Raw genomic sequence first — 26046 nt, 5'->3', positions numbered from 1 at the left:
GGAAGGATTGGAAGGTTTGGCCTTGTCGGAGAAAAAGTATGACACTAGGGGAAGGCTTTGAGGTTTCAAAATCCCACACCAGGCGCTCTCTCTCTCTCTCTCTCTCTCTCTCTCTCTCTCTCTCTCTCTCTCTGCCTTTCTTTTGTTACTGGATATTTGATCACACTGCGAATCCCAAGATTGCATTATTTACTGGAAAAACCTGTTTCTAGTTGTGGTGTGGCTGAGTCCTAGCGCACACCTTTAATACAAGAGCGTTCTGTTTATTATAAACAGAATTAGATAAAGGCAACCATAGGTCAAGAGGTGGAGCGAGCAACCAGATGGCAGGAAAAACCCATGGAGAGCAAGACGGAGTCAGGAGGATGGAGAGAAGCCAAACAGGAAATAGGAGGGAGGGACATCAGCTTGAGGAGTTTTGTTTGAGACGGTGTAGGAGAAAGCTTTCTTTCTGGGCCGTCCACTGAGGAGGAAGGTCGACTTGGTGCTTTCTCTGCGTCTCTGAGCTAGCTGGTTTTCACCGCAGCATCTGGCTCTCAAGACTTCATTGATAAAATTGAACAACTGAGATTTAGATTTAAACAGAAGCCTGGGGATCAGGATGTAAAGCACCTGCCTGTCGATAATGGACTAGCTCTCTAAAGTGTAAGCAAGCTCCTACCAAATGCTTTCTTCTAGAAGAGTGCCTTGGTCATGGTGTTTCTTCACAGCACTAAGACACCCCCTGACTAAGCTTCCCAGTTTCTGGGAATATAGGCGTGTACCACCACACTCAGCTCTCAATATGTCAAACCAAATGCATTTAGAAAAGCTTTTGATTTTGACCTGGTGTTTTTTTTTTTTTTTTCCATATGACTCAAAACACATGATAGAGCCGGGCGGTGGTGGCGCACGCCTTTAATCCCAGCACTCGGGAGGCAGAGGCAGGCGGATCTCTGTGAGTTCGAGACCAGCCTGGTCTACAAGAGCTAGTTCCAGGACAGGCTCCAAAGCCACAGAGAAACCCTGTCTCGAAAAACCAAAAATAAATAAATAAATAAAACACATGATAGAAAAAAGACAAATGAGGTAGCATTAAACTACCAGCTTCTACACAGAGAAACAGGCAGTAGAGAGAAAAGACATCTCATCTCTCTACCCAATGGGAATGGGAGACGATGCTTACATAACACACATCTGATAAGAGGCTAATACAGAAAACATAAGCAGACCAAACAACTCAGTCAGAAGTCATCAAAGGGCCTGAATATACATGTCTCTGAAAAGAGGCAGACGGGGCTAGCAGCAACATGGAAGAACAGTCGGCAGCATCTGACGCCAGGGAAAGGCAGCTACCCTCTGATGCTCTGCACACTTGCTCATTAGGCCAGTGGGACCAGACGGAAGAAACGGGACTATCATGCTGCACAGAATATAACTCAAGGTAACCACCACAGGACACAACGAAGACAGGACTACTCTATGACTCTATGACCTATCCCATTTCTAAGTACAACCAAAGAAAAAGGAATTGTTACGCTGGCACGCACACTTCCACATTCAGGGCAGCATTATGTACAATGGACAAGACACCAGTGAATGGGTGAGGACAATATACTTCATGATATATAACAAAACCTTATGCAGCCTCTAAAAAGAAAAGATTTTTGTCATCTGCAGTGACACATGTAAGTAAGCCTGTAGTTATGTTGAGCAAAACAAGTTTGGCAGAGAGTCAAATATAGACCCCTCCCTTATCCTGGGGGAGGGATAGCAAATCAAGGACTAGAATATCAAGGCAGTTTGGCTGGTGATGAATACACAGGATAAAGGGATGATTGAGGCACTTGGTGCAGAAACTCATTCATTACATTATACAGAATAGCATTCAATCTAAAACTTGGGAATTATTTACTTGTAGACTTTTCCTTTTAATATTTTGGTCTTCGAGCCAGGTAGTGGTGGCACATGGCTTTAATACCAGTGCTTGGGAGGCAGAGGCAGGCAGATCTCTGTAAGTTTGATGCCAGCTTGCTCCGCAGAGTGAGTTTCAGGACAGCCAGAACTACATAGTGAGATGTGTCTCAAAAAAACAAACAAACAAACAAACAAACAAACAAAAACTAAAGGATGGCTTTGGCTGACCTCAGGCAAATGAAATTATAGAAGATGATGGAAACTCAAGATGAGTGGTGGCCACCCTGCAGGACCTCATACACACGAGATCTAAAACAGCAAGGCCGTCCTCACCAACTATAGTCTGCTAACAATCCCAGGGATGATGACTATTCTGGGTTGGTTGTTTGACTACATCTAGAATTAACTAAAAATTCAAATCACTAAAGGAATTTTTCTTTACTTCTTTACTTGTCTCATCTGATGTAGGAAAACCCATCTTAACTGCAGATCACTTCAGGTGGGAGGAGCCATCCTAAATCTAAGCCACATATTCTGGTAGTAACATAAAGGAGGTGGAAGAAGGAAGCACTTGCTCTTTGTTGGTTGCCCTCTCTCTCACTGGTAAGTTCATTCCCTCAGTGGCATTAGAGTCTACTTCTTCAGGATTCTGACACAGACTGATGACCAGCTGAGACATCCAGCCTTAGAGACTTAACTACCGGATTCTGGGACTTTCCATTGTTAGACAGCCATTGTTGGGTTAAATGGATCACAACCTGTGAGCTACTCTAATACCCTAGACAGACAGATGATGATGAAAGATAGACAGATGATAGATAGATAGATAGATAGATAGATAGATAGACAGACAGACAGACAGACAGATTCATTCAATCAGATGTGTCCCAGGAAAAACCAAAAGGGCAAACTAAGCAGAAAATTAGTGCAAAATAGAGAATACTTTCATTAAAAAAATGTTTTGTGTGAATGCGCCACAGTGTGTGTGTATGTGTGTGTGTGCGCGTGTGTATGTGCATGTAGGTCAAAGGACAACATCTAGGAGTCAGTCAGCTCTCTCCTTCTAACATAGGGCTCAAAATCAGGCTTTGATGGCAAACACCTTTACCTGCTGAGCCATCTCATCCACACAATAACATTTATTAGCATCTGGAGAAAGAACTCCAAGTGACCAACCAGATATTGGCACTTCTTTTGTGAGTGCCTGTGCATGGGGGAGGGGGGGGACTGTGTAAATGGAGGCCAGAGGACAGTAACAGGTGTTGCACCTCTGTAACTGTTCACCTTGGTTTTTGTGAGTCAGGTCTGGCTGGCCTGAAACTATATAAACCTATATAAACCAGGATGGCCTCCTACTTAAAAGATCTAACTTTTGCCTCCTGAGCGCTGGGATTACCTTGCTCATCGGTCTGGGGTTCATTTACTCAGCAAGAATGGGTAGCCATCCCTAGGCTGCCCCAGGGGTCCTCCAGTTGCTGCCTCCTCCACACTGGGGTTATAGTTCACACCACCATACCTGGCCTTACATCAGTAGTGGGGACTGAATCACTGGGATTACAGCTCACACCGTCACGCCTGGCCTTACATCAGTACTAGGGACTCAATCTGGATCCACACGCTTGCTTGTGTAGCAAGCACGTTACAAACTGAGCTGACTCCCCAGCCCAGCATTCCTTTTGATTTTGAATTTATTTATTTGTGTGTGGATGAACATGTAAGTGTATGTGCACATGCCACTGCATGTGTGTGGAAATCAGAGGACAATCTGTGGGAACTGGCTTTCTCTCCACCATGTCAGTCCCAGGGAACAAGAAATTTTACCCACTGAACCATCTCATTGGAACATCAGATTTTTTTTTTGTTTGTTTGTTTGGTTGGTTGGTTGGTTGGTTGGTTTTGGTTTTTCGAGACAGGGTATCTATGTAACTTTGGAGCCTGTCCTAGAACTAGCTATTGTAAACCAGGTTGGCCTCAAATCACAGAGATCCACCTGCCTCTGCCTCCCCAGTGCTGGGATTAAAAGCAAGTACCACCACTGCCTGGCTCCTTATCAGTTTTTAAAATTATGATGTAGACATGACTGAGTTAAGACTGGTCTTCAGATAGGCAGATACAGGAAGCTTAAAGGTTGTAAGAATATTTACTCTAAAACAACCCACTGCTTTGAGTCATTACACATCAGTCACAGAAGCAAGCACTTGCAGTGTGAAAGGGGAAATTCTGACCCTGACTTAAAGACATGTCAGAAGTTTGCTATTCACCCCTACAACAATAACACTGGATTATGGCAGATTTTATAAAGCAGTGCATATTTTCATTGGCCATGACCATGCATTACCAAAAATAAGAGACAGGGTGGCTCTCTCCTGTGTCTCCTTCCCTCCTCACCTGCTCCCAAATTTCCTACCTTCACAGATTTCTTGGGGTGACCTGGTGCCCAGCAAAGCTGCAGTTGATCTGCCCATCGCTTCTTAGCAACTCTGGGTAACTTCTACATGGGGCCACTGAAAAGCATTTACTCTGAAACCTCTCTTCTGTCACTCTGTAACCTTATAAGCGAACTATTTTTAAAAAAAAATCTGGCAGGGACTGGAGAGATGGCTCGGTGGTCAAGAGCACTGGCTGCTCTTGGAGCACTGGCTGCTCTTCCAGAGGACCCGAGTTCAATTCCCAGTACCCACATGGCAGCTCACAACTGTCTATAACTCCAGTTTCAGGGTATCTGACACCTTTACACCAATGAACATAAAATAAAGTTAAGCAAATTATTTTAAAAAATCTGACAGAGAACTCAGGAAACTTTTAAATTATGAATGGTCAGGAAGGGGAGGATTCAAAAGTCGTTCTACTACTCCAGTCTGACAAACCTTCCCTCCAGCACCCAGACTGTGGGGAGTGTACGAGCAGAGTCTCTGCAAGTGAAAACAGAAAATGCAATTACATTTTATTGCAAGAAATTTGGAAAACATATTTTTAACAAAGTTAGCTATTGAAAAGTGTTGCCTGAGGCTGCCTGTGAACAGCTCTTTCCACCAGTGTGAGGTTTAATGGGAGTGGCGCATTAACAAGCAGCACCAAAATGGCGTCTTAATTACTAGCCGCATTTTCTGAGGCTACAAGAGAGTAAATGGAAACAGAAATTAGTTTTACAAATGGCTTCATATATCTTTATGTTATACCCCCTCTATCAAGTCACAGATGGTTGTCTTGAACTTCTTAATATTATAGGCAATTTTCTTTTCCTTGTGCACACCCAAATCCATCACCTCTCTCAATTATGTCTTCTTTTGGAATCACTGATAATAGCTAAAGCTGTTTCTCATAATGATTTAAAACTTACTGACCACATGACATAGTCTTTTCCTTGTTAGGTTCTATATATAAAGAAAACTTAGGATTGGTTTAAAGTCCTGGGTCTGCAAGAATGCAATATACTTGTTGCATGACTGTGCAGGTCTTGGCCTGACCTAACTATAGTGCCTAGTCCATTACTGTGATCAAATGTAAGAGCCAGAGCTAGGGGAGAAAGGCCGTTACTGTTTGTCAAGTGATGTTGTTCACATCTTCCTTAAAAGAGAGACGAGGAGTTTGTAAAACTATGTAATTTTTAAAAAGCCAACAGAATTTTACTTTCACATGGCCAAAAACACCCTATTAGAAAAACGATCCCACCGGATGTTCTGCCTTCTTCTGCAGGCTCCAGTCCACATCATGTATTGAAGCTAACATCAGCTAAAAAGTCCACAAACTTATCTTTTTACAGTGTTTCACTGTATCTTTGGAGCCTGTCCTGGAACTCGTTCTGTAGACCAGGCTGGCCTTGAACTCACAGAGATCCTTCTGTCTCTGCCTCCCGAGTGAGTGCTGGGATTAAAGATGTGTGCATCACTGCCTGGGAGAGACTCTCTTATCTCACAGAACAGACTTCAGGGCAAAAAGCAGTATGCAGCAAGGAGAGAAATGCTACAGAAGGGAGCACACAGCGGAGCCTGTTCCAGGTGCTCCTGCCCTACACAGCTGCATGAACCTATCTGAACTCTGTGCTGCCCTCTTGTGGAAGGGTAAGAAGTTTCAGCTCTGCCAACTTCACTATTAAAACATAAGATACTTTTTTATGAGTTCTTTTAGAATTCTGTGCCTGCTTTGACCATTGTAACCCTGCTCCCTCAACTCTTCCAAAATCTATCTAACACTGTGTCAGGAAAGAACAAAAACCCTTCAAGATCAATCTCTGTTGCCCAAATAGTCTTGGATAGCCTTCCTCTGGAGTATGGTCAATGTCATTAGATTCCAACACAGACTAAAGGCCAGCTGAGACATTCAGTCTCATAGTCTGAACAACTACTGGGAACTTTCCAGTAGGAGACAGCCATCGTTGGACTAACTAGACCACAGCTGGTAAGCCACTCTAATCAAACCAATATATATGTATACATATACACACACATCCACACATATATTCTACCATTCTGTTCCTCTAGAAAATCCCAACTAACACAGTAACCAACAGTTGTCTAATTGGATAAAAGGCCTGATTAACAGGAGGGAAATTATGCCTGGTACAGGAAACATAGCCAACTACATGTGGCTAGTGAAGCCATGGATATCAGAGGAGAATCTACAAATGCCATTTTACTAAACTAGCATAATCCTTAACTGCATTATAAATTCTTATCCTTATACCCACAGATAAGTGTATACCTCACCCCTTTTCAAAACCCTCTTGCAGCAGCAGGAGACCATTGCAGAGAACACTGGCCATGGGTGCCCAGCCACAGCTGATATGCTAACAACACAGTTCTTGCACTTAAATGCTCAGCCATGAGATGGTGCTTTCTCCTAAACCTCAACATGGCTTCTTAAACAAGACCTGAACAATTCCAATGACATCTGACATCCCACACTTATGCGGAAAATCTCACCCCCACCCCGAGATGAAGATCTATGAGCAATTAACAACTGCACTCCAGACAGAAGCAAGGGGAGAATTAGTCTTCCCTAGGGATGAGCCCTAAATGACCATCCAAATACTGAGTGGTCAGCCCTAGCAACTTAAGCATGCAGGCAACATTGAATTAACTAACAAGTTGCATTTATTTATACATCCATTCATTTACATGTATGTGTGATGATAATAAGAATGAAAAGCCAGGGAGCTGGAGAGGTGGCTCAGCAAGTAATAGCACTGACTGCTCTTCCAGAGGACTTGGGTTCAATTCTCAGCACCCACATGGCAGCTAACAACTGACTCTACACCAAGATCTGACACCCTCACACAGACATACATGGAAGCAAAATACTAACGCAAATGAATTATTTTTAAAAAGAGAATGGAAAGCCCTGGTTTTTAGAAGCAAAGGTGTGGTCAGACATGGGAGAGATAAACGAGGGTGGGGAGAAATAATGTTATTATATTTTAAGAGTTGCACGAAATTCCCAAAGAATAAACAAAAACATTAATAATAAAAACGTATGTGTATGCTTGTATGTGAAACTGTGTGCACAAGTCCGAGATTTCAGATGCCCAGAGCTGGAGTTACAGGTGGTTGTGAGCCACCTAATGTGGGTGCTGGTCTTCTGGATGAGCAGAAAGCCACTTAACATCTTTCTAGCCCCTTCCTGGCTTTATATTTTAATTTACTGTTGCCAATTCCTGAAAGATTTTATATGGTTCACATTTAAAAAAAAAAAAAACATCAGTTGCCATGTGGTATGTTACATAGGTGCTTCATCTAATTTTGTTTTTGCTGTAGTGTTGAACTTACCACTTCTGGCACGTTAGGCAAGTACTCTATAGACAGAGCTACCTCCTTAGTCATTCCATATCTTAGTCTCATTCCCTAAAGCAAATCTGCTGCAGATGGTAATCATCTATTTTGGGTTGTGTAAATTGAGTCTCTGCAAGGTTCTTTACCTAAGGGCTCTTTAAGTCAAAGAGCCAGGATTCAGTTCCAGGTCTTCTATTCCAAAGTCCAATCCAGTTTCTCAAATTGGTACGACCGACCCCACTGCTTGGGGCTATTTCCAGTTTTCATAAAAAATATTCTCAAGATCATCCAGGAAGGAAAAAAAAGTATGGTTTGACAGAGTACAGAGTAAGCAGGGTGACTAACATGTGCCTTGACATGAAATTATGCCTATAATGTCTAAAGTTCACCAGTTCCCTGGGAGTCCCACCAAAAGGCCCCTGGATCCCAAGTTATGAATCTCAGCGAGTGGAGATAGGCAGAAGTTTGACAGGTTATGTCCAAGCGACTGTTCAAAGCTGATCAGAGTTCTGTGTTACTAGTGCACAAAGCCCGTGCTGGACACACTGTGCTCAGGAATTTTCGGATTAGTCTCAGTAAAATCTACCTTTCATTCTTACTGTAATTAACTCTCCTCCTGGAAAGCACATATTGGTGAAACCAATACCTGAGGGGGGGCTGGTAGAATTCTCCTAATCCAACTGGGTCTCTGTTGTGTAAAAGTTGCATTTGTTGAGGATTAAATGTTTGGATAGGGGTTAAGCTATTAAAAATAATGGCTGCTCTAGCAGACGGCCCGGGTTTGGTTCGCAGCACCCGCATGATATTTGATAACTGTCTGCCAACTCTTGTTCTACGTGATCCAGCGCCCTCTTATGGCCTCAATAGGCATCAGACACGCACATGAAGCAGACATAAAAGCAGGCAAAGCAGCCACATACTTTTTAAAGTTAGCACAAGGGACCAACACATCTGGGTTAAAACACTGGTCTGGGTTTCTAGAACACCGTCCTGCTAAATCTGAGGCTCAAAACCTGGCGTCATCGGCTTCCACGCCTGTGTGAAGTCTCTAATGTGCACGATGGAAGCCAGATGTCTGTCAGAAGAGATCTTCCTCTGGAAGCAGCAAGGAGATGCAAAGCCAATGAAAGCACAACGCCGTCTGGGACCCCGACTGGAGAACTCACTCGAAAACGCCCGTGCAGCGGCCTGGGGGACGTCGGACAGCATTGCAGCCCCAGCGCTCACCAAGTCTACGCAAGCGCGGCCCACACCTCACGGGCGCGCCAAAGGGCCGCGCAGCCGCAGTGGAGGCCTCGTGCGCCGAGGGTGGGGCGTGGACTAGGCGGAGTTAGCCCCCAGGCGCTCTGACGCAATGGCCTGCGGCGGAAGGGGGTGGGCGCGCATGCGCGACCGGAGCTCGGCCCATTGGGCGGCCGGGCTGCGCATGCGTGCTGAGAGGCCCGGTGGCGGCGGCGGCGGTGGCGGAGGCAACTGTGAGAGGGTTCCCGGAAGATGGTGCTGATTAAGGAATTGTGAGTGGGTCGGTGGGCTAGAATGAGGCTCCGGGACGCGAGCTGAGGAGGGTCGGTTGGCTCAGTGTGGGGGGCACTCCCGGGATGCTGCGAACCCCTTACTGGAGCTCCCGAGGCCCTGTGCGGAGACGCCGCCCTCCGTAGTCCGCGCCTGGCTCAGCGGCGCGGCCGGAGCTCCCGTGGGAGCCGGGAGTGCCCGGAAAGGGGTTGCCCGGAAGTTTATGCCGGAACGCCGGCAGACTCAGTGGACCTGACCCCTAGCACATCTCCCTGCCATCGATCTCTGGCCCCGCACCTCTAAGATGAGGCGACACTGGCCCCACCTGCTTCACCGGGCTAAATGCGGTGTTAAACACATGGTGTGGCAAACGAAGATATCCCAAGGTGCATCGGACTGGTCCCATGATTTTGTAGAAAAGTTGTGGCTTCCCTCTTCTTAGAGCCGTGAACATTACAGGAAACTGTGGTGGCGGGGAATGTTCAGCTGTCACCTGAATCAGTGTTCCTTGTAAAATTAGGGATTGCAATATGACCAGTTTTGTTGTTGCTCCTCTCCCCACCCCACCACTTTCATTTCAAATTCTTTTTTTTAAAAGGTCCTAATTTAGCTGGGTAGGCAGCTTATCTGTATTAATGTCAACTTTGTTTAAACAAACAAACAAAAATCACTAGCACAGTGCCTCTACTTAACACTGCCCAGATTCTATTTTCTGCTCATCTACATTTTCTCTTGCCCATCCCAGCATCACAAGATCCCCTTATTATTCTTGTGTTGCTCTGCATAAAGGCTTAACTCAGGGCCAGTCTGTTTTCTGCTTTTTCCTCAAATTAGTAGCTCACCACCTCGGGCAGTTTATGTTGTTTTCGTGTTCTCTCTGCGGTGCACACTATACTCACTCTGATACCCAGCTCTTAGAAAGTCTTTAAGATGGTTAGCAAACATTTGGGGGTTTTTTTATATTTATCTTTATGTGCGTGAATGTTTGCCTGCATGTGTGCATGTGCGCCACATCGTGCAGTGCTCTTGAAGAAGAGGGCATTGAGGAGGGTAATGAGCCACCATGTGGGTGCTGGAAACCGAACTCAGATCCTCTGAAAGAGCAGCAAGGCCTCTTAGCCACTGAGCCATTTCTCCAGCCCCTCCGCAAACATTTGTTCATGAATTGATGACAGATTACATTTGTGCGAGCTTATGTTTGTACAGGCAGGAGCCACAGCATGCTTTCGAAGGTCAGAGGACGACCTGAAGGAGTCAGTTCTCTGCCCCCATTAGGGTCCTGTGGCTGGAACTCAGGTAGAATGGAGGAGTTAAGTGCATTTGCCTGCTGACCCATATCTGGTCTGAACAGTCACTGCTTTTTGTTAGTGACAGGGAACCTGAAAAAGGCTTACTTTTACGTTCTGCATGGAACAAAGATTTGCATTTAAACCATATTCATAGTACTGAACTTTGAGCTTGTATGAAAAATTTTTTCCAAGTGATTTTAACAATGTATCTTGCAAACATCACCTCATTTATTATTCTAGTGGCAGATAGTAAGACAGGAGACTATGAGACAGACAGGACAGTGTGTGTCAGTTGTAGCTGCACAGCTGAGTATGGATGCCCGTGGAGGCCGGATACATTGGATCCAGTTGGAACTGGACCTAGAGGTGGTTGTGAGTTGTCTAATGTAGATGCTGGGAAATGAACTCAGATCCTCTGCAAGAGCAGTACCTCTGAGTCATTTCTCCAGCCCTGTCTTTTGTAGACCTTTACTTTGTGAACATTTAAATGCACTGAGTTAATAAATGCTGATATTTATCCAATATCTGATTATTTTTCTGAAAGCATCATATGTTAAAGTTTTTGATGCTTAGTCTTCATGGCGGTCTCCCCTAGTTTTTTTTTTTCCCCTCCATCTAGGCTTTTAAGATAAAGACTGTTTCCTGTTAATGTGTTCTGTGTTCAGCACAGTGTAAGTATACTCAGTGCCATTAAATGAAGTGAATTTTCTGTAGTCAACTCCATTCAGTTTGTTTTTGAACACAGACAATGAGTAGGTGTTCCTATGTGAAGATGTTGGTAAAGTAAAATACTATCATAGATGTTTATCATCTTAAGACATCTATTTTTTTTTAAAATAAGAATCAAAGAATTAAAAATAGCTTCCAGGGCCAGGTTTGGTAATGCATGCCTTTAATACCAGCACCGAGAGAGATGATCTTTGTGAGTTCCAGGGCAGCCAGGGCTGCATAGTAAGACTCTGTTCTCAAACAAGACAAGACAGGAGACAACTCTCAGGGTAGATTGGTCCCTGCAGTTATCGAGCAATAGACGAAGTTGCCATTAGTGTAAAGTCTTGGTTTTAAACTCTTTGTTGCTGGTTCTGTTTGGAAAAACACTTTGATGAGGATCTTTAGAGAAGTTTGTGAATTAGATTTATCATTCTAAATGTCATAGCCACTTTTGTTTCATGAAAGAGATTTCTCTGAGAGTGTTGTTAAACATAAATGGGCATCTTCTGCTCGTAAGTGTTAAAATTACCCAACTGTGGTTCTTTGGTTTTGTAAAACTTTGGTGAAGACTTCCTTTCTTCCATCTCTCCCTTTCTACAGTCCTACATCTTTGTTCAGTTCTTCAATATTAATAATAATAATTCTTGAAAAGCTCCTCAGAAGACTTCTTTGCCTTATTCTTCATGTTCCCAGCCACCTGCAGATGGTCTTCTGAGATCAGCCGTAACTATGTCATTCTTGGGGGAATCCTCCAGCATTTCCATTGCTCCATTAATGAACTTAATAAATTCTTTATCCTGTGTTACAGGCCCTAAAAAAGGTATCTGAACCCCTCTTTCTCGCTTGCCTTTCTCTAGTTTACGTCCTGTGGAATGAGGCAGCAAGTTACTATGCACTGTAGGGGCAGAGGATTTATGGAGGGACTTAACAGCCTGTTTGTTTCCCATGAGAAATAGAAGTTTGGGGCTTTTCTGAGTGTTGGGTGTCCATGGTTTTTAGATCACTGTTACACAGGGTGACAGTGACCTGTACTAGGGGGAGAAAATAACAGTAAACCTGTTTTGTAGAAATAAGGGATTTCCTTGTCAAAAATCTGGAAGTAAAAACTGAGGTTCTGATAAAACACAACGTAGTTGTAGACTTGAGTCATTGTCTTGTACTGTGTTATAGTAAATTGAACTCTAAAGATAACCTTTGTGATGTCCACTAGCCCGAATAGGACAGTATCAAACACAGATCCACCTTCTACTGGCCCTGCCTTGGGAGGGTATGGGATTTATAAGGTGTGAGGCTGTCTCCTTTACAGGCGTTTCTGCTTGTTCTAAAGCCCTTCACTTTTGTCTCAGTAAACTTGAGTAATTAGGTTATGGAGGGACTTTTCTGGAAACAGTCATTTGTGGACTTCAAGGCATGTTTGTATTCTGAGAGAAATGTCAAAAATAAAATATGCATAGGGTTAGAGAGAGCTCTGACTGCTGTCACAGAAGACCCATGTTGAGTGGCTTGTGACCTCCTGTACCTGCAGTGCCATCTGCTGGTTTTTGTGGGTGTTCTCTCATACACATAAAAATAAACCTTTAAAAAGGTACATGTGTACCAGAGATAGCACGTGTGTGGTGAGTGAGTGACCTGACCAGAGTCTGCACATGACGGGCCTTGCTCATGCTTGCTCACCCTGCACAAAATCAAACCCCTGCATCTCAGATCCTGTGGCAGTGAAGCCGGTAGCCCTCCAAGTTCAACAATGGCAGTCTTAGACTTGTGCTTGAGACCCTTAGGGCCCTAGGCTTGCAAACACCCTCTCCCATAAATGGCATTCTTGTCCACTGTGTCACTAAATCTAAAATGCCAAGCCAGGCAGTGGTGGCAAACACCTTTAATCCTACCACTGAGGAGGCAGAGGCAGGTGGATCTCTGTCTGCATTTGAGGCCAGCCTGGGTTTCAGAGTAAGTTCTACAACAGCAGGGATACATAGAGAAAGCCCATCTCAAAAAAGAAAAAAGAAAGAAAGAAAAAGAAAAAAAATACTGAGGTTACATTGAGTCTAGAGATGTGTGTTTTAAAGCCGTATCAATATGTAATGTATATTCTTTTCTTTTTCTTTTTAGTCGTGTGGTTTTGCCGTGTTCTGTTCAAGAGGTAAGTTGTTTTGGCTCTGCACATCCCGTTGGTGTGGTTTACTGCTCTACTAGTCTATACTGCTCTTGTAATATGCATTTGCTTTTGCCTTTTCTTTTTGTGCAGTCCTGGCTTTTGGACCCAGGGCCTCTGACATGCTAGGCGAGCAGTTTACCAATGAGTTATATTCTCTGCCTTCATTTTCTTTCTCTTTCCAGTTTTTGTGATAAAATGAGTCATATTACAGATAATTGTAAATAAATTTCTGTTATATTGTCTCATTTGGAAGAATCAGTAGAAAATAGTTTAACCAATGTAGAAATTCTTTCAACGCTATCCCAGAAAAATGAGGTTCCTGTCTCAATTTAAGTATTTCCTATGTGAGAAAGCTTGCTGCTGGGAGAAGAAGTGGCCTCCTTTACTACTGGACATTTGTCTTTACGTACAACTTGCTTTTCTGTAACACGTGTGAGTTGAGCCTTCTCCTGTGGTAACACTTGAGCTTTTCTGGTGGTACCTCTGCCTGCCAACCTCGCCACCCACAAGACCTCTGTTCTACTTTAACAAGTTAAACATTCCCAGTGTATCCCATTTATGCTAATTTGTGACCTTATGACTTTACACAGCTGACTTCACTGCTACATGCACCATAGTTGTTGCTCTGCACTAAAAAGGTACTCTAGATGTGATCTTGCCATCAGCTGACATCGGGATTATGGTCTTGGGCATTAGCGGAAAACCCACATCCTGCAGTACAGGTGTCTGAGGAATTGGCAGGTGTAGCCTAGCTCAACCCCCAGGGCCCTTCTGAACGTGTACATATTAGTTCCTCAGCTGACAGTAGACCTGAAGCAGAGAGTTGGATGTCGGACAGAGCAGACTGGTAAGCTAAGAAGTGACAGGTAACAGAAGGACAGGCAAAAGCAGAACTGAGAAAAGAAGTGGTTTTTGTGAGGTCTTGAGTACAGCTGTGTGGTGACTGAATAGGGCTGGAGTTTCATCACATCACAAACCTGCTCTTTGTTTGTACAATTGATTAATTGAACTCAGAGGTGGAACTTGACATTTATTTTGTAGGGTTTATTGCGGCTGGGGGGGGGGGTAGCTGATTGAAACAACTTATTGAAATCTGGAGTCTTGATATTGTCACCTCAGATTTTTTTTCAGCTTTTTGTTATACTCAGATTTAACAAGCATGCCCCCCTTCCCTGAGTCTGAGTTATTCTTTTTTGGATTTTTGAGACAGGGTTTCACTGTGTAACCCTGCATGTCCTAGAGCTCCCTATGTCTCCTCAGTTTTGGGATTAAAGGTGTGGGCCACCATACCTGACCCTGCGTTATTTTTCAAACAACACCAATGAGAAAACCTAGTAGCATGCTTTAAGTTACCAATTCATTAGTCTTTTGGGGATTCCAATCATTTTGTTTCTTATGGATTTTTGTTAGACCAAATTTGTCCTCTGTTTTAAAGACATTTTAATCCTGTTTTGAAATCTGACGTATTGAAAGTAGTTTGTGAAGGACTTAAGAATTATGACAGTGGCATTAGACTAACCCAGGCAACATGTCAGGAAACAGAGGGAACAGCTTCCCCTGCAGTCCAGATTCTTTTGTTGGTTAGTTTTGGTTTTTTGAGACAAGGTTTCTCTGTGTAGCAGCCCTGGCTGTCCTGGAACTCTGTGAGCCAGGCTGGCCCCAAACTCACGGAGCTCTACCTGCCTCTGCTTCCTGAGTGATGGGACTAAAGGTGTGGCCCACCATGCCCATCTCAGTCCATACAGAGTCTCAAGTAGATACTTGGGAGCACTGAGAAATTTCTTTAGTTCCAGCCTTTCAGACCCTTCCAAATCAAATCGAGTAATACTGCTTGGGAGTAGGGCTATTAAGCTAGCCAGCACAAAATTGCATCCCTTGTGAGCACTGGATGGGAGTACTTCCTGAACTTTAATGATCCTTTTATTCTCTCAAGTATAATTTTAGCTTTGAATTATGAGTTCTAGAGGTAAAATTTTGTGCCTTTACTTTTAAAATAGCTTATAAAGGAGAAAAATACTGCTTTAAGCTGTCTTAATCAAATTTGAAGAGATTGGCAGTAGTCCCATGGTTTAGTCCCTGGAACAAGTGAGCGCATAAGAGCCTTGGTTTTGCCCCTTATGGTGACTGTTAGTGCACAGTTCAATACTGCTGACTCATGGGAACTGCCCTACCACTGAGATCCCTGGTTCACTATGAAATAGGAATGACTGAGCACTAACCAGCCTTTCATGCTAATGCTTACATGCTTATATTTCTAGAACATTTGTGCTTATTGGAGAATTTTGTTGAAAAGTTCTGACCTGGGATACCGAATACTGTATCATTTCAGCGGAGCAAGGGCCAAATTGGCACGTGTGTCTTTGATCATAGAAGAGACCCAGAGCTGTGCTAAAAGGTCTTGAGGCTTTTACTACCGCACAACATACTCTTCATTACTGAGAATGGAGAGCTAGCGGGTTGCTCAGCCTTAAGGTTACACGTCTAAGATGTAAGAAACATAAAAATGTTTCACAGGGTACAAATTCATGGTTCAAAAGTTGAACTAAGTGCTAACATTCTCTTGATACATAATGTTATATAAGTAAGTTTTGGTTGTGAACCATGGAAATATGTGATCATCCGACATTGTCATTTGAGTTCTGTTTCCATGTAGAACACATGCTGAATGGTTTGGATTTTTCTTTATCATCTTTATTAAAGTTTTAACTTAGGAAAGTTCTGCAGCTTTTATTGACTCAGTAAAACTCTGCTCTTTGGAATTTCAGTATCAGGTTGGACAGCTTTACTCTGTTGCAGAAGCGAGTAAGAATGAAACTGGCGGTGGAGAAGGAATCGAAGTCTTGAAGAATGAACCTTATGAGAAGGATGGAGAGAAGGGGCAGTACACACACAAAATTTACCACCTGAAGAGGCAAGTGGGGTTTCCACCTGTGACCTGCAGTACCTTACCTGGCAACCTCCTTATGAGTAGGCCTTCTGAGCTATAATATGTGGTGACGGTGTGTTGTGCTTCAATTTATTGTGGACCCCCTTATGTTTATACTAAATTATCAAAGAGCATTGTCTATAACAAAAGTTCAAACAGTAGGGCGGAATATAAAATTAAATCTTCATTCTCAACCTGGAGAGAGAAGATCACTGGTCAAGAGCACTGGCTGCTCTTATAGAGGACCTGGGTTTGGTTCCCAGATCTCACATGATGATTCACAGCCGTCCACCGCTCTATCTCCAAGAGATCCAGCACCATGGGTACCAGGCACACATGTAGTACACATACAGGCAAACCACTCATATACATAGAGTAAAAATACGTAATTCATCCTCACTCCTTGCCATCAGTATTCTTAAAAAGAGAAACACTTGAAATACTTAAGGGTTTATCCTTCCGGATCCTAGTTCATCCTTTTTTATTTATTTATTTTGTTTGTTTGTTTTTCTTTTTTAATGTGTGTGAGTATGTAGGTTCTTGAGTAAGTGTGAGTGCCAGTGTTTGTGGGGAGGCCAGAATACAGCTCAGTATTGTGCTCAGGAAGATGGTCCCCTCTGAGGTAGGGCGTGTATTGACCTGGACTGGAACTGGGATTGTAGATATAGGTCACTCTCTGCTCCTTGGCATGTTGACATGGTTTTGGGGATTGACGTCAGGTTCTCATGGGCCCAGCATAGTTTATTTACCTGTTTCCTACAGGGTAGGGAATGAAAATTAAAATTTTAGATAATTTATAGTTTAGTACATTTTTGTGTTATAGCATACTTTCTGGTTGTCTTAGATGCCTGTGCCTTAGGACATGGCCTGGAAAGCCATGGCGGTTTCAGTCGTCCTTCAAAGTTCCATATACTAGTCTTCCAAATTTTTCTGTTTTGAATTTTTGCCAGTTTCCATTTTTGATTTTTTTTTTTTATGAGTATGATTGGATCCCTTGTGCATTCCTCTGAAGCTGGAGTCTTGAATCTTACCCATACCTTTTCCTTCAGATATTTTTTTTTATGATAGAAAAATGCATAACTGAGAGTAGAGATGGCTCTCAGGCATTTGCAGACCCCCTCCCTGTCTCTTAAGGTTGGGCAGGCTTCTTTGCTTATCTTGGTTTTCTTTGCTGTACATTCAAGTAAATCTTACTTGTATTCCTAAAGCACCTTGAAGTTGTAGATGAACTTGGGTGATTAAGCTTAAATTTTATCATTATTTTCTTTTATAAAGTTATATTTGTGTGTGTGTGTGTGTGTGTCACAAGAGAGGAGTTGTCTGTGGAGGCCAGAGGAGGGTCGCAGGGTATAGTGATACACCAGGTGTGTGTGCTGGAAACTAAACTCTTACCAAGTTCTCTCAACCACTGACCCATTTCTGCATCCTCTCTTTCACTATAATTTTTGATCCATCCATTAATTCAGTTCTACAAACAACTAAAAGTTCCTTATTAAAAGCACTGAACTCTTTCTGGGAGTGCTAAAATAAGCTGGAGGGTTTAATGTGTCATATTTGTATTGGTCTGTGATAACCCTTTGTAGATTACAGTTCCAAATGTGAAAACATTAGCTTGTTGCATTGCTGTGGCAAAACACCTTGACCAAAAATAGCTAGGTGAGAAAAGAGTTCATTTGGCTTACAAAGGGGCACATCAAGACAGGAACTGAAGCAGACCCTGGCAGAGTACCACTTTAGCAGCCTGCTCCCCCTGGCTTGCTCATTCTGCTTTCCTGTAGCACCCAGGACTACCTACTCGGGGTGGTGTCTATCCCCAGTGGCTGGAGGCCCTTCCTCATCAATCATTAATCAAGAAAATGCACTTAGATTACAGACTTGCCGGCAGGCAATCTGGTGGAGGCCTTTTCTTAGAAGTTCTTATTCCCAGATGAGTAGCTTGTGTCAAGTTGATAGAAAACCAACCAGAACACCTCTTGAAATAAATGTGAAATATCTTTTGTTTGAAACATAAAGGTTCAGATATTAGAAAAATGGCACCTTGTTATGTAGAAAAGGTCTATTACTGGACCATTAGGTATTCATACAGTGTTCCATGTTTTTAAAACCTAATCAGATAAAAACCCTAGAAAGTCATTAAAATGTGAGGAATGTTTATCACTTGCTGCTAAGATATGGGTGATTGCATTTTTATGGGAAAGAAGACTATTAAATACCACTTTCGAAACATTTGATTTAGGTAACTCTCCAGCCATAAATAGTAACTCTTAGTTGAAGAGAGCTATAAATATGGTCACTGCAGTTGGTATTATTGCTCAAAAGCTTATTTGGACAGGATAGAACTTTGAGGCTTGGTAGTACCAGGTCTCTGGAGGCAGCCTTCCTGTGTTCTTGGTCTCCTGGAGCAGTGAAGGAGCCAGAGTCACTCTACATTTTCCATGTACAAGTTCTGAGACATGGACAGTTGATGAGTTTTGCCAAGAAGTCATAGGAATGCACACTTGCCGTGGTCAGTAAGTGAGAGGCTTGCATACTTTGACTTTTAATTTCTCTTTTGCTCTGAGTATGAAGTCCCAGGCCTGAGGAACCCATTTGAGAATCCAGTGAGCACAGGTCCCCTGAGAAGGAGCAGAAGGGGCCTAACGGTGGTGAGGGCTGCTTGAATTTGTGTCCACTCTTACCAGACCCTTCAGCCCCTGTCCAAAATGGTAGCTGTAGATAGAAATACAGGGAAGCATAAAAGAAGAACAGGAGAGAGGGCAACAGTGATGGAACTTCATGGGAGAGATAGCCAGAACGTTGCCATCAATAGAGACCATGCAGACCATTGCTACTGTCAGGGAGCAAGAAAGACTATGGGATGTGGGCAGGCCTCTCAGATTCATTGCTGTCACACTGATAAGCCACCGGATAACCACATCACAAAAGGGCACAGATGACTTAGCGTCAAAGAAAGCCTTGATCCTAGGAAAGGCTGATGTCAGTACAGGCCCTTTAAGGGACTTGTGTTACATTTTAGGTGGTGCCTACTAGCCTTGTTTATGGGCTTAGCATTTAATTTTTTAGTTAAGTTGTGTGCCCTGTCCCCACTTAATATCAGTAGAATCGAAGATTTTGTTTAGACCACCAACACCTTATTTTAGCAAATTGTGAAATTCTGTATTTCACTTGACCCACAGTAACCAAAGTCTAGACTCCTTGGCTTCTTGAATATAGCCGCTTGTGTATGAAGAAAAAATGTTGTTCAATTATTATTTTGGGTTTTTTGGTGTTTTGTTTTTTAACTTGTCTCCTCGTGTAGGTCAGGTTCCTACTTGTGATCCTCCTGCTCAGCCTCTTTGAGTGTTAGAGCTGTAGACTGCACTGCCGCACCCAGCCTAGCTGCTCTTGACTGTGCAGGACACCTGAGTGTTAGGCCTGTCAGAGAAGTGGTTTGCAGAGCTCCCCTATTCCCTGGGCTGATTTTATTTTCTAAGGAGTACCTTTTGAAGCCGCAACAGTTTATTATTATTATGCTACTGTTATTATTTTAAATGAAGTTCCAATTTACTGGTTTTGTTTGTGCTTATCCCAGGTCACCGGCACATGCCACTCTTCACTACTAGGTCTTTGTCCATTTGGAATCAATTTTGCCCCACCATTCATTCTGCCCCCCTCTTCCACTTGGTTTAATTTTCCACACAGAGCCAGAGTAATCTTAAAATTTGACCCAGGATGTGTTGTTCTCGTTCTCAAAGCTTTCCACAGCTCTCATGTAAGACAAAAAATGAGCTTCATGCTGCAGCTTGTTGGCACCCCTGTCTGGTCATCGTCTTCCTTTGGTCACTTACAGTAGCCATGCTAGGAACTGCCGTAGCTCAGGCCTTGCTGTCATGCTGTTTCCTCTCCTGCAACATGCTCTGCCCTGTGGTGTGGTTCTTGGTTTTTGTCTTCCATTGTTTCTGTTTTCTTTCCTGAAAGGACAGCAGTTTTGGGATTGCTCCTGTTGGTTCATTGTTTCCAAGCCCCCCAGCGTGGCAATTAGAGTCATTTAAGCCATGTAAGTCTCTCTTGTTTTTCCTGTCATTCTGTGACAGTTTTCTGCCCTGAGCTGGAGAGACTGCTCAGTTGTATTGTTGTTGCAGAGGACTGGAGTTCAGGTCCCAACACCCATGTCCAGCAGCTCACATGTAACTTCAGCTCCAGCTCTGGTGAATCTGATGCCTTTGGCTCCTGGTGGCACCTGCATTTACCTGTAGCTGCCCTGTCTGGGAACAAATGGGTTTATGACCATTGTTCCATTATGATCAGATCTTAATACAGCCTCCTTTCAACACAGTAGGATAAAATACCGCATTTGACTTTGATCCCCAGGTTGAATATTCTTAAAGTGTGTGACAGAGGCGTGCCTTCTGAGAGAACCTTCGTGCTATGGGCTTCTCTTTGCCAGCCCACATCTAGACAGGGTACTTTGAGGTGAGATCTGCTAAGAACATCAGAACTGTCTCGTGAATGCTTAGGGGAGGAGAGAGGAGAGAACTTTGAAGGCCTAGTTCCATTTCATAAGTTTATTTACTGTCGTTTCCTTTTCTCAGGCTCTCTAAGCTTTTAAAGTGATTCTCATTAATCAACGTGATAGAGGAAGATAGATAATTTAAGATAGATAAGAGATAGAGGAAAAATGATACCTAACTTCTAGTTGCCTTGTTAAGAATGTGAAAAATGGGGGGCTGGAGAGATGGCTCAGAGGTTAAGAGCATTACCTGCTCTTCCAAAGGTCCTGAGTTCAATTCCCAGCAACCACATGGTGGCTCACAACCATCTGTAATGGGGTCTGGTGCCCTCTTCTGGCCTGCAGGCATACACAGTGACAGAATATTGTATACATAATAAATAAATATTTTTTAAAAGAATGTGAAAAATGTTCACTAATGAAGATTTCTTAAAATCTGAATTTAAATTACATTTTGTTTATTCCAGGTACACATTTCCCCAGGTCTAGTCATTACTAGTCATGAAGAGAAGCTTACCCGTGAATGTTCTTATGCTAAGGGCAAACCTGTAGTGAGTTTGGAGCCCCTAGCTCAGAAGTGGAAATTTCATAACTGAGATTTTAAAAAGGAACTTGAATGGTAGAAGCAGTCTTCTGGAGCTATGATAGGAGGCAGTCGAGGTTAGGAACTTGAATGGTAGAAGCAGTCTTCTGGAGCTATGATAGGAGGCAGTCGAGGTTAGGAACTTGAATGGTAGAAGCAGTCTTCTGGAGCTATGATAGGAGGCAGTCGAGGTTAGGAACTTGAATGGTAGAACAGTCTTCTGGAGCTATGATAGGAGGCAGTCGAGGTTAGGAACTTGAATGGTAGAAGCAGTCTTCTGGAGCTATGATAGGAGGCAGTCGAGGTTAGGAACTTGAATGGTAGAAGCAGTCTTCTGGAGCTATGATAGGAGGCAGTCGAGGTTAGGAACTTGAATGGTAGAACAGTCTTCTGGAGCTATGATAGGAGGCAGTCGAGGTTAGGTGGAAAATACTAGAAGTGGGCATGTTGGGCCATAGTGCTTGTTGAGCAAAAATAAGATCAGAGTTCAAATCCCTAGCACTCAGGAAAACTGGATGTGACTGTACACCTGGAACCCCAGCTCTGTGGTGGACAGAGATGGGAGGATTACAGGAGCTTGCTGGCATTCAGGATAGCTCCAGGTTTGGTGGGAGACTTTTTCAAAGGAATAAAGTGGAAAGTCATAGGACAGGGCACTTAGCATCCTCTGGCCTTCTTGAGTATGCACACTGGGAGGTAAGCAGGTTTTATACTGGTTTATAGGTATTAAACTTTTTCCACTGTTGGGCCTTGCAGAATAAACTGTTTCTGATGTAATCTCTAGGGAATTTGGCCAACCTTTTTTTCTAAGTTGACTGGCTAAACAATTGACAGGTTATTTGCCGTATTCTGAGATGAAGTGCATTCTAATTACGCGTAGGTATTACATTATGCTCTGTTGGACCTCACATTGCATAAGGACTGTCGGTTCTACTTCTTAGCTGTGTGAGGTTTACACTTGATGTGCGGTAAATGTGTAGGTGAACTTGTATATGCATGCTCACATGCTTATGAGTATGCATTATGTGTAGAGGCCTCAAGTCAGCAATGAGATGTGTGTGTATGTGTGCCATGGCACACATGGGGAGGTTAGAGGACAACTGGGAATCAGCTTTCTCCCTAAGGATTGAACTCAAGTCATCAGGCTTGGTGACAAGTACCCTTACCCACTGAGATGTCTTACCAGCCCCTACCTTGTCTTCTGAGGCATGCACCAGGAGCTTGCCCACTAGGTTATGCTGTCTGACCAGCAAGCCCCAGGAATCCTCCATTCTCTAGCTTCTCAGAGCTGAGATTACAAGCTTGTGCTTGACTTTTTTTTTACATAGGTTCTAGGGATGGAGCTTGGGTCTCATACTTCTCCCCAACTTGCCTTTGCCTTTAAGACAACATCCTTTTTAGTTACCCTGATTTGATATTTCTGAAGTTGGTATTAGTTAGCCTACAATTTGAAAAGAATAAATGCTCAGAGAATTGACCTTCATTCATTGTTATCTTTGAAGGGTATGAAAGCACATGGAAAATTCTTTATGTCTGCCCTAGGATTGTTGCTTGCCCTACCATTCAAACTATATATATTTTTTTCCTGTGATGTAATTTGTCTGAATAGTGAAACTCCCCAGCGAGGTACTCCACCCGTGTCGTGTCCTTTGGGCCTGGCATTTTTGTTTCTCTCTTTGTGCCGCACAGCTTTCTGGGTGGTGTGAGGCTTCCCAAGGGTGCTTTGTTTAGCCTCCAGCATTGAGTTTAGGAATGGCTCCTGTTAACTTGCTCACCCTTAATCCAGTCAGAAGTCCTTCCTGGCTCCCAAGTTTGCTTACTTTGTTCTCTGTCTTATTAAATAAATAAGTTTGAATTTTACTATGATATGTAAAGAATATATAAAATGTTTAAAGTTGGGGGTATGATGTAGTTTGGCTTCTATGATTTAACTGAGATAATGGAACAGTACTTGCCTTATGGTGTTCCTGGGACATTTAAATGAGGAAAGCACCTCCCTTTAACCTCGGCAGCCAGTTTTCAAGGCTTGGGGGGTTTTCAAAATTCTAGATACATCATAGACATTGTGGTTCAATTTTTGTGACTTTAAGGTAGATAATACAAACTCCCAGCAAGTGGCATGCTTCTGTTGTGGGGAAGCCTGGCCACGTGAATGCCAGTGTTGTGGCCGTGTGTGGGCTGGGTAGCGTCAGTCACCTGTGGGATTTCAGGGAAGTTGATTCACACTCGGTAGATGGTGAGGACCACACACATTTAGAAGGGTGGAGATGAAGCTTAGTGGTACAGTGCTCCCCTACCGTGTGTAAAGTCCTGGGTTCCATACCCAGAACCACCAAAATATAAAATACACACACACAAACTTCTTTTATATAGCTAAACTTTCTTCATCATTTTTTAACAATTTGGTACTTGATTATTTTGGGATTGAAATAAACTGTTAGTGCTGTATAGTTCATCAGATTTAGAATGTTGTAACATTTTTGATAGAAACAAAAATGATGGTATAGTTGAAAATGTATCCAACATCTCTCTCCTTACAGCAAAGTTCCTGCGTTTGTAAGGATGATTGCTCCCGAGGGCTCCTTGGTGTTTCATGAGAAAGCCTGGAATGCTTACCCCTACTGTAGAACAAGTAAGCTGGTTCCAGCAGTATTGCACCCTGCTGCTCTTATGAGGAGAGGGACACTAAATGCCCTGGTCTTGAGGATTAAACCAAGTAAAGCCTCCTGTAGGGTCTTAGGTCGTCAACTATTGCGTGGGTGATGGCCACGGGAACCACTGGTTTCCTCCTCAGACCTGTGCGTATCCCATTCCCAGATGGCAGCTATATGGAAGTCCTGCTAACTGTTGGCTTTGGAAAGATCAAGTAAACACAGAAATTATAAAGGTCTTGTACACCCAGAGGTGTCTTTTGTTGTGCTCCAACAGCACTCTTAGAGGATGTTAAAGATTTATTTCCCAAACTGTCTTAATATATGATGTTATGCTTTTGCGATATTCTTATTAGCATTATTTTAAATTAAGGTAGATTGTTTTCCATATTGCTTTGTGCTCCATAATCTAAATTAAGGATTTCTTGGTGTCACTTGTATTGGGACCATTTTGAAGATATAAGCTACTAAGTGTTATATGTTTGGGATATGTTATGTTAGTCCCGTATATAAATATGGGGACAGGCTGTTTTGACTCCATCTAATTGAAGTTTTTCTTGTTTTGCTGCCCGCCTCTTCTCTCTGCCTCAGTTGTAACGGTGAGTAGCACATAGTATTCCTTAAACTTTGTTTTTGCATCCTAATCCTAGCTGCTGCTCACTTTTTGCTTAAGCCCCCATTGCTTCATGGCCTGTCCTGTGTCCTCCCTGTGCCGTTCCTACCTCATATGTCCTAAGCTTGCCTCACCTCACGCTTCTTATTGGTTCTGCTCTGCTTTTGGTACTCCTTTGAATGTCAGAATTGCTCAGAAAATTGCCTTTTCTCTGCCCTTGTGCTGCCTGACAAGTGGGAGTGCTTGAATTATGCAAGTGTCGTTTGCTGTACCCAACAAGCCCCAGAAATCAGGTGCTGGGGCTGGAGATTCATCTTGACCATTAAGAGCACTTGAATTAAGAAGGTTGCTCTTCTAGAGGACTCAGGTTCGGTTCCTAGCACCCACATGGTGGTTCACAACCATCCATAAATCAAGTTCCAGGGACTCCGATTCCCTCTTCTGACTTTGGCAGGTACCAGACAACATGTGTGGCCCATGTTCATAGATGTAGGCAAAACACTCATACACAAAATAAAAATAAATCTAAATAAAATGGGGAGTTTATTTGGATTTGGAAAGAGGGCCACACTGGGGTACTGTGCTTGGAAAGACTCCCGAAGAACTGTGAAGGATGCATCACTTTCTTGTGTTCTCTGCAGAATGAATATATGAAAGATGACTTCTTCATCAAAATTGAAACATGGCACAAACCTGACTTAGGAACATTAGAAAATGTAAGTTTCCACTATGCACTTAAAGGGCCGGCATGTAGCTGCTTCATGGTGGCTTGGTCTACATGTACAAGGCCCTGGGTTTGATTACCAGCCCCATCAGAATGGTGCCAGCTCACGGTACCAACTCTTCACTTGAGTGAAGAAGGCTGTGGGAAAGCGGATTACTGAAAACAGTCTACTCTCCTTAGTGCGATGATGACCCGGGATTAGACAAGCTCCTGGCAGCACTTCTATGCCATTAGGGTGAGGCAGGGAAGCCAGACACAAATCAGCTTCCTCTATCAGTCCTTGCCTTAATGCGTGAGTGGACTCTTCTGAGATCACTGTTTTATCAGCAGCTCTCTTCCTGGAGCAAGGAGGACATGGGTGACTCACAGGTGGTGCGGCATCTAATCCTTACCTGGGGTATTAGACGGTTTCCCTCTGTTCACCAGAGCGGTTGTTTACTCTCATGTTTATTTCCACTTCACTGTTCATAACAGTAGCAAAATTACAGTTATGGAGCAGCACAAAAATAATTTTATGATCGGGGTCACCGCTGCATGTGGAATTGTGTTAAAGGGTCACAGCATTGAAAACCACTCTTCTAACCCCTAGTGCAGCTTGTTGAAGTCTGGTTGTCATGTTACCTTTGCTAGCATAGAATTTAAGGGTTCCAAACACTGTGCTTATATCATTTGCATTAAACAGGCAAAATACATTTTGTTACACAAATCACCTTTTAGCTCTACTATAAA

General features: G+C 43.2%; 1 protein-coding gene and 1 long non-coding RNA gene across 10 annotated transcripts in view; one reads left to right on the top strand and one right to left on the bottom strand.

Annotated features, from left to right (window-relative positions):
* LOC119825028 overlaps window positions 1-8954 on the bottom strand; it is a 32553-nt gene extending 23599 nt beyond the window's left edge. For 2 of the 7 annotated variants that reach the window (XR_005287159.1, XR_005287162.1), the window contains exon 1: window positions 8585-8946. This is a non-coding gene — a long non-coding RNA (uncharacterized LOC119825028). Of the gene's footprint in view, window positions 1-7810; window positions 7942-8584 lie in introns of all 7 variants that reach the window. The other 5 variants (XR_005287161.1, XR_005287158.1, XR_005287163.1 and 2 more) reach the window with 5 other exon arrangements.
* A 102-nt stretch (window positions 8955-9056) lies between these two features.
* Pitpnb (phosphatidylinositol transfer protein beta) overlaps window positions 9057-26046 on the top strand; it is a 51814-nt gene continuing 34824 nt past the window's right edge. For 2 of the 3 annotated variants that reach the window (XM_038346544.1, XM_038346545.1), the window contains exons 1-6: window positions 9057-9178; window positions 13286-13316; window positions 16097-16242; window positions 23870-23961; window positions 24572-24579; window positions 25235-25309. In XM_038346544.1, coding sequence (XP_038202472.1) covers window positions 9159-9178; window positions 13286-13316; window positions 16097-16242; window positions 23870-23961; window positions 24572-24579; window positions 25235-25309 — 372 coding nt within the window. In that variant the 5' untranslated portion in view covers window positions 9057-9158. The remainder of the gene's footprint in view (window positions 9179-13285; window positions 13317-16096; window positions 16243-23869; window positions 23962-24571; window positions 24580-25234; window positions 25310-26046) is intronic. The other variant, XM_038346546.1, reaches the window with a different exon arrangement.

Source organism: Arvicola amphibius, chromosome 10, assembly GCF_903992535.2.
Source record: "Arvicola amphibius chromosome 10, mArvAmp1.2, whole genome shotgun sequence".
Taxonomy (NCBI): Eukaryota; Metazoa; Chordata; class Mammalia; order Rodentia; family Cricetidae; genus Arvicola; species Arvicola amphibius.
Note: the sequence above shows the minus strand (reverse complement) of the source record. Positions and strands in the feature narration are given on the sequence as shown.